The sequence below is a fragment of the Perca fluviatilis genome, chromosome 22, assembly GCF_010015445.1.
Source record: "Perca fluviatilis chromosome 22, GENO_Pfluv_1.0, whole genome shotgun sequence".
Taxonomy (NCBI): Eukaryota; Metazoa; Chordata; class Actinopteri; order Perciformes; family Percidae; genus Perca; species Perca fluviatilis.
In genome coordinates this window covers 26,095,172-26,104,581 of record NC_053133.1, presented here as the reverse complement: position 1 = coordinate 26,104,581, position 9,410 = coordinate 26,095,172, and the positions used below count along the sequence as shown (strand labels likewise).

Sequence of the window (9,410 nt, the reverse complement as noted above, 5' to 3'; positions counted from 1 at the left end):
ACGGGGTCGGGTAGTTCCTGCCACAGCCTCAGGGACAGACAGCCAGACGCAAACAGACAACCAGTGTTGTGCCTGAACGCGTTCATTGAACGTTCATATTTTGGGGTGAACTGAACGTACCGTATTACCGCCTGAAGAACGTTACCGTGAACTCCTTCATTCTGGTGTCTGTGAACGCCACGCTCTCTCAGTTTAACTTCGTCCAATAGGGCGCCAGATTTCTACAGAGCAGGGGCCTTCAACGTGTTTTAAGCCACGGACCCCTTAACTGAAAGCGAGACGGATCAATTCAATTAAATTTTATTTATAGTATCAAATCATAACAGAGTTATCTCGAGACACTTTACACACACACACACACACATACATACACATACATATACATATACATACACATACATTCGCATACACACACATAGACATACACATACACACACATATACACACACATACACACACACACACAGACACAGACACACAAACAAACAGGCAGACACGCACAATAACAAACACACAGACACACACACACACAAACAGACAGACCGACACAGACACACACACAGAGACACACACACACAAACAAATAGACACAGACACACAAACAGACAGACACACACAAACAGACAGACACAGACACACAAACAGACAGACACACACACAAACAGACAGACACAGACATGGACACGCACACACACAGACAGACACACACACAGACAGACGACACACACACAAACAGACAGACCGACACAGACACACACACAGAGACACACACACACAAACAAATAGACACAGACACACAAACAGACAGACACACACAAACAGACAGACACAGACACACAAACAGACAGACACACACACAAACAGACAGACACAGACATGGACACGCACACACACAGACAGACACACACACAGACAGACAGACACAGACACACAAACAGACAGACACACACACACACAAACAGACAGACAGACAGACAGACACAGAGAGTATTACCGCCTGATGAACGTTACCGTGAACTCCTTCATTCTGGTGTCTGTGAACGCCACGCTCTCTCAGTTTAACTTCGTCCAATAGGGCGCCAGATTTCTACAGAGCAGGGGCCTTCAACGTGTTTTAAGCCACGGACCCCTTAACTGAAAGCGAGACGGATCAATTCAATTCAATTTTATTTATAGTATCAAATCATAACAAGAGTTATCTCGAGACACTTTACAGATAGAGTAGGTCTAGACCACACTCTATAAATTCCCAAACCCCAACAATTACAGTAATTCCCAGGGGACCCTGGGGATCAGGGACCCCCTACTACATATATTGTATAAAATGAAGTTGCATATTAATCTGGTCCTACAATAACTTTTAGGTCAGCCTAAAGCATTTATAGATACCTTTTTTTGCATAAAATACTAAGCTATTCAAATAGCCTTAAAATTGTTGGCACGATTTTATAAATCATGTTTGAATGTTAACCCTTAAATGTGAAACAGTCAATCCTTTGGGGTGAACTGTATCTGTGGATATTTGCTAATAATATGTTGGAATCATGTTAAGACTTTAATTTTTGAAAAAACTTTCAAAAATTAACAATAATTTGGAGGCCCCCCCTGGGGGTCCCGGACCCCCTGTTGAAGATCCTTGCTATAGAGCCTTCCAGGCCAAAACACACCGTAAACAGGCCTTCATATGTAGCGGAAAAAAACACCCAATCTGGCAACACCAGCCACCAGTGTCGCACCGTCGCATGCGTCATCAAAACACAAAGCAGCGTGGAGGCTTCGTATGATCATTTAAACGGAAAAAAGGTCGGTGAGGAATCGAAAAAGCTTCCATTTCTGGGCAAACTTTGCCCGCCGGCTTTCAAAAGGAAAATCTGCACTTCAGTCCCATCCACAGCGAACCTGACTGGATATGAAGGTGAAATCTGACGCATAGTTTCAGTGTTAAAACTGATAAAATAATTGCTGTCTGTGGTTCTATATATGGGCTGTGGCAATATTTTTGAAAAATAATAGCTCGCAGCAACATATGGAAAAAAAGATCTATGGACTAAGTTCATTTTTGGAACTGTGAACTTAGTTCAAAAATGTTGAAGTATGAACTATGAACAGAACAAGTTCATTTTAAAATGTGTGAACTGAACTTTGAACTAGTTCAGGTAGAAAGTGAACTGAACTTTGAACTAGTTCAGGTAGAAAGTGAACTGAACTTTGAACTAGTTCAGGTAGAAAGTGAACTGAACTTTGAACTAGTTCATGTAGAAAGTGAACTGAACTTTGAACCAGTTCATGTAGAAAGTGAACTGAACTTTGAACTAATTCATGTAGAAAGTGAACTGAACTTTGAACTAGTTCATGTAGAAAGTGAACTGAACTTTGAACTAGTTCATGTAGAAAGTGAACTGAACTTTGAACTAGTTCATGTAGAAAGTGAACTGAACTTTGAACCAGTTCATGTAAAATGAACTGAATTTGAACTAATTCATTAGAAAGTGAACTGAACTTTGAACTAGTTCATATAGAAAGTGAACTGAACTTTGAACTAGTTCATGTAGAAAGTGAACTGAACTTTGAACTAGTTCATGTAGAAAGTGAACTGAACTTTGAACTAGTTCATGTAGAAAGTGAACTGAACTTTGAACTAGTTCATGTAGAAAGTGATCTGAACTTTGAACTAGTTCATGTAGAAAGTGAACTGAACTTTGAACTAGTTCATGTAGAAAGTGAACTGAACTTTGAACTAGTTCATGTAGAAAGTGAACTGAACTTTGAACTAGTTCATGTAGAAAGTGATCTGAACTTTGAACTAGTTCATGTAGAAAGTGAACTGAACTTTGAACTAGTTCATGTAGAAAGTGAACTGAACTTTGAACCAGTTCATATAGAAAGTGAACTGAACTTTGAACTAATTCATGTAGAAAGTGAACTGAACTTTGAACTAGTTCATGTAGAAAGTGAACTGAACTTTGAACTAGTTCATGTAGAAAGTGAACTGAACTTTGAACTAGTTCATATAGAAAGTGAACTGAACTTTGAACTAATTCATGTAGAAAGTGAACTGAACTTTGAACTAGTTCATGTAGAAAGTGAACTGAACTTTGAACTAATTCATGTAGAAAGTGAACTGAACGTTGAACTAGTTCATATAGAAAGTGAACTGAACTTTGAACTAGTTCATGTAGAAAGTGAACTGAACTTTGAACTAGTTCATGTAGAAAGTGAACTGAACTTTGAACTAGTTCATGTAGAAAGTGAACTGAACTTTGAACTAGTTCATGTAGAAAGTGAACTGAACTTTGAACTAGTTCATGTAGAAAGTGAACTTTCCCAAACACTGACTCCGAACCACAGCGAGTTCTAGCGTTCCTCCTCTGTCCCCCCCTTTCTCCAGGTGTGTGCGGCATCATATCGACCATCTGGTTCCCCATCGGCGCCCACCACGAGGAGCACCTGATGGCGTTCGGCGTCTCGCTGTACGCCGGCTGGATCGGCTCCGTTCTCTGTCTCCTGGGCGGCTTCGTGATCTTGTGTTGCCGCGGCACCGACCCCCCCGGGACCCCGAGCAGGGACAACAGCTTCTACTACTCCCGGCAAGGGGGCACGGCCACGCCGCTGGACCCCCCCGCCAACCACGCCAAGAGCGCCAGAGTGTGAACATCCCCCCTCATAACCCCCCCCTCATCAAAGTCTAAGGGAGGGGAGGAGAAGAAATCGCAAAAAATCAAATGTATCGTGATTTTTATTCCAACGATTTTTTAAGGTTTTTTTATACCGATGATTCAACTGAATATTTTCGGTACCGCCGACGCCGACTACATCATATCTGCTTCCAGCAAAACTGAACATTTAGAAAATCCATGTTATGTTATTCTTTGCCAATTAAATAAATGTCAGGCTACATTTTCATCGCTACGTTTTGGTTTTTAAGCGGAGTTTCGAGCCAAAAGTGATCTCGGTGCACACAAGTGGTTTTATCTCCAGTAGAAGAACTAATCTCTGTTTAAACTAACCCAAACATCTCATCTACATTCTCATATAGTGGGCATGAACAGGAGGCAGCGTGTAGATGGCGCCCATTGCTGGTAGTTGCCATGGTAACGTTGGTAGACTAGTCTCAGAGAACGAGACGTCGTGACCGATGAGACCCAATCAGGACGGAGAAACGTTGGCGTCAGTGTCGGTGTTGCCAAAGGTCTTCGTTTGCGGCCGTTGAGACTGAAACACAACACCAGAGCAGGGGGAATGAGAGGGGGGAAACACCAGAGCAGGGGGAATGAGAGCATGGAGCAGGGGATGAGAGGGGGAAAGGCCAGGCAGGGGGAATGAGGGGAGCATGGAGAGCAGGGGGAATGAGAGGGGAAACGCCAGAGCAGGGGGAATGAAGAGGAGGGAGAATGCCAGAGCAGGGGAATGAAGAGGAGGAGGGAAAGGCAGAGCAGGGGGAATGAGAGGGGAAAATAGAGCAGGGGAAATGAGAGGGGAAACCCAGAGCAGGGGGAATGAGAGGGGAAACACCCAGAGCAGGGGGAATGAGAGGGGAAACACCAGAGCAGGGGGAATGAGGGGGAAACACCAGAGCAGGGGGAATGAGGGGGAAACACCAGAGCAGGGGGAATGAGAGGGGGAAACGCCAGAACAGGGGAATGAGAGGGGGGAAGGCCAGAGCAGGGGGAATGAGAGGGGAAACACCAGAGCAGGGGAATGGGGGGGGAAAGGCCAGGCAAGAGTGGGGAGGGAAACACCAGAGCAGGGGGAATGAGGGGGGGAACGTAGCAGGAGATGTTGGTTTTTAAACCGAGAGGTAGCGATGTAAATGTAGCCTCAGACTGCCTGACTGACGTGTGATGTGCATTCTTCTTAGAAAACTATTTGTTTTGAGATATGTCTCATGATATATCATCTCTAGAAGTGTTTTATTCAACTTTTATATTTGTTTAATAAGGGGAAAAAAATCGCAATACTCAATACTATTGAATCGCAATAAATAAAAATCGCGATACAGATCCCATCGGCACCCATGTATCGTGACAGAATAGAATCCGGACAGGCCGGGTTAGCTCAGCTGGTAGAGCGGGTGCACATGTACATAGAGGCCTATGCCTCGACACAGAGGTCCAGGGTTGGAGTCCGACCTGTGATCGTTGGTCGAATCTTTGTCTTCTTTATGCAGATTTTTACAGTTTTACATGCTCTGTTGCTTCTATGTGTTGATGAGCTCCTGTGTGATTTTAATAATGACTTATTATACTTTAAATACTTTAAATAGCATGAATGCATTTCCTATATATGAGCTGACGTACAGAGAATTCAAGTTTGCTTTCATTTAATCTCACACAGTTTGTTTTACGTATCAATAACTGTATTACTTTTTGCAATTGTATCCTCTTCCTAATCACAATATATAGTCAGTAATGTGCATCAACTGTGTGCCTGTATTGAACGATTTTTTGGCTGGTTATACAAAAAAATAAAAGTTTTGAAGTAATTAAGAGTCTCAGAATAAATATTTTCACTCAAAATGAGACTTTAATTCCCGGCAACGTTGTTCGGTTCTCATTTCCACACAATAACACGATCTGCTGCTGCAGACACCAAATAGAGCGAACACACTTTTCACTGTTAACACCTTTCACTCACACGAGAAAAACAAACTCAAACGTGACTTAATGGCCACCAAGGCCACTGTGCTGATGGGCATCTTACATGTCGTATAGGAAATGTTCTCATCACACCTCTCCAATCGATGAATTTATTTCTTTATGAACAAAATGGATAAATGATTACTACATGTGTCAATTTTTTGTTAAAGAAGGACTGTGAACAGTGTTCAGAAAGCTGCCGTAAAGACGACCAGAGATGCCGAAAACCTAAAAAAAAATCAAAATCCTTCAAAGGAAAACGTGAACGTTTCTTAAGGCTGATGGTCAGTAGAGACGTTTTGAGTTTTAACTAAAGCAACATCTATATTCTGACAGATTTCGTCTGATTGGTTAAGATGAACCAGGTCATTGTATGTTTAAGCAACCACTTGTGTGAACTATTGTTAAAAGCATGTGTGTTTCAGTTTGTGGGGTGACCTTATGGAATGGACTGAACAATGATATTAAACAGAGCCATAATATCATTCAGTTCAAAAATAGATTAAAGACATCATTACTTGATCAATACAGAAAAGAATAAACTGAAACAGAGGATTGTAATTTGTAATTTAATGGTATTGTTGTATATTATTGTATTGTTGTAAATTACTGTAAGACTGAAAGATTGTATGCTGTATTTGCATATCTATTTTACTTTGTATAATATAATTTTGGGAAATAAGGGGCAGGTCCAAATAAGCTATTTGCTTCTGCCTGCTCCTTCTCGAACGAATCGTTTTTATATTTTTTCTTTTTTTGTTGTTGTTTTGTTAGATTTTGATTGTTTGTGTTTTATCTTATGTTTTTTTATGCTTTGCAACATTGTTGATTGTTCGAGATAAACAAATAAACTAAACTAAACTAAACCTCTGTGGGGTAACGACGGACAGAAACAACAGGTAAGAGACCTGAAAAGGCTTGTGAACGAGAAATCAAACGGTATCACCGGACGTCCATCTTTCATTTTAAGTTTGCAGAAGAGTTTCTGCTTCAAAATCGGCCGAGAAAAAGTCTAATCTTCTCTTTCTCAGTCCCTCCAGAAAAATGTGATTATGCGATCGCATAATTCAACCCATAATCAGCCAGAGTCTGCGTATTTATCCGCATTTTTTCAAATACGCCGCACTTTCGCCGCATAAATTGCCGATTTCCGCGCAAAAAAAGTCCCATAATATACAGTACAGGCCGAAAGTTTGGACACACCTTCTCATTCAATGAGTTTCCTTTCTATTTTCATGACTATTTCCATTGTAGATTCTCACTGAAGGCATCAAAACTATGAATGAACACATATGGAATTATGTACTTAACAAAAAAGTGTGAAATAACTGAAAACATGTCTTATATTTTAGATTCTTCAAAGTAGCCACCCTTTGCTTTTTATTAATAAGGGAAAAAAATTCCACTAATGAACCCTGACAAAGCACACCTGTGAAGGTAAAACCATTTCAGGTGACTACCTCATGAAGCTCATTGAGAGAACACCAAGGGTTTGCAGAGTTATCAAAAAAAGCAAAGGGTGGCTACTTTGAGGAATCTAAAATATAAGACATGTTTTCAGTTATTTCACACTTTTTTGTTAAGTACATAATTCCATATGTGTTCATTCATAGTTCAGATGCCTTCAGTGAGAATCTACAATGGAAATAGTCATGAAAATAAAGAAACACATTGAATGAGAAGGTGTGTCCAAACTTTTGGCCTGTACTGGTATCTTAGCAGAAAATTGAAATATGTTGCGTTTACTTCACACAAGAGCAGCCATTTTCCCCTGTTGCCATGGGAACGTTATGAAAAGACGTGAACATCATTGAAAAAGCAGGGTGTTTGGGGGGGGGGGGAATCACATTTTTTTCTCTTTTTCATCAAACCGCAGTTTTTGCAAGTTCCCACAATTTCATCGCATAAAATTGCATAAATATCATATAGCATACTCCATCTTTTCATTTTTTTAAGAAAACGTGGCGCATAATCAAGGATTTTTGCCCCGCAACAATCACAAAAAAACTCCAAATGTTTCTGGAAGGACTGGTTAACGGATGGAAGTTGTGTATTGTGACCAAACATCGTGCAACCTAAAAATGAAGGTAATAACCAGGACAGATGTTGGTGGAGAGTCACTCACTGAAACATCTGGGATGGCGTCCATCGTATCTTCTATCTCCCTCCTCCTCTGGTACCCAAATCACTGAGGGGACAAAGGGAGGGGCCTCACCAGGGGCGGAGCCAGATGTTGTAAACCCTTAGGGCTCAGCCCAAACTTTAGGGGGGTGGGGGGGGTATGGTCCATTTACGGCAGCGATAAGCACTATTTTACAAGCCGGTAACATCATTTGGGAAGACATGATGGACGTAACATCCTATTTTATTTTATTTTTTCAACGTTTCGGTCACGTTTTCCTACCTCTTGGACCCCTTTTTTTCTACGTTTATTCAAACGTTGGCTTCCCCAACGAAGTTTTTGACGCTTTCTTTGAAAGTTTTGGTGCTTTTCTTACATCCTGTTTTGTATCTAACTATTTTCCAACAAAAATATTCAAGGCTTTTTAGAAAACATTCAGGGCTGGACCCCTTCTCCGCCCCTGGGGTTTACTGGTAAATATCAAAATAAAACCTTGTGATGTGACTTTGCGTTAAAGTTTAAATTCTCTGCCCGAGCCCAAACTTGGCCGATCTTTTTACCGCCACTATCCTCGGGCCGCGCCGGGCCCTTGATCAAGCATTTATGTTTTTTTTAATCATTACTTTATTAGCCGATTTGGGTGGGGAGAAAGCCATGCCTCTCCAGCTTCTCCCGTAGCTCTGGGTAGTGCGGCCCAGTGGGTCGGCATGAAGACCGTGGCGAAGGACCGTATTAATTAGGTGATCGGGACAAGAAAGTCTCCTCTAGGGTTCCAGGGCTTTGATTACGTTGCTGCCAGTGGTGTAGTCTACGTGATACGCAGGTATACGCAGTATACCCACTATGAAAGCTCCAGGATTTCCATATACCCACTTTAAAATGCCCAATGACCCGCAACAACATACTTTCCGTTATATTTTTGATATATTTTGAAGTGATCAGCTGTGGTTTTCTTCTTCGCATAGGCTAAATAAAGGTGTATATATAGCCACCGTAAATTGGTGCATAAAAGTGTATCCAAATACAGGAAATGAAGTCGTTGAAGCTCAACACATCAGTTTTTATATATTAGTATAGTGCAGTATACCCACTATCAAACATTAGACTACACCACTGGTTGCTGCCTTGATCTGTTACCCCCCACACTGTTCGGGCTGAGGAGAGGGAGCTAGGGTCTTACGTTTCTTCATTCGGATCCATTTGCCATCCATTCCATTCTTAATAACCAAACAGAGCAGTTTACATGCTTCGTCCTTATTGCATTACTGGTAATGGTTATTGAGATAATTCTAAACAGATTTCTGCAGTTCAAACAACTCTGAATTGTAGTTGAGAACGACAGTTATAACGTTAATGTGTCGGGCCGGGCCGGGCTCGGACACAACGTGCACGGGCTCGGGTAGGGTCGGGCTTGAATTTTTGGGCCCGATCTAAGCTCTACTTTACGTGTCTTAGGGCAGTGTTTCTCAAATGGGGGTACGTGTACCCCTAGGGGTACTTTGGGGGACTGCGGGGGGGGGGGGTACGTGAGATATTTAACTAAATGTTTAATAGTTACGAGGCTGTTGTCCAGAACTTTGTTCCTCTTTATGTAGACTTTTTTTTTTTGTCCTACCAAAAATGTGACATTTGTGTCTCCTTCTTTGGACCTA

The 9,410-nt window shown here is 41.6% G+C and overlaps 1 protein-coding gene across 1 annotated transcript in view; it reads left to right on the top strand.

Moving 5' to 3' along the window:
• Window positions 1–3,694, top strand: part of cldn11b (claudin 11b) — a 9,140-nt gene extending 5,446 nt beyond the window's left edge. Inside the window, exon 3 of the mRNA XM_039790611.1 lies at window positions 3,389–3,694. Within this exon, the coding sequence (XP_039646545.1) occupies window positions 3,389–3,651 (263 nt within the window). The 3' untranslated portion in view covers window positions 3,652–3,694. The remainder of the gene's footprint in view (window positions 1–3,388) is intronic.
• Window positions 3,695–9,410: the final 5,716 nt, after the last annotated feature.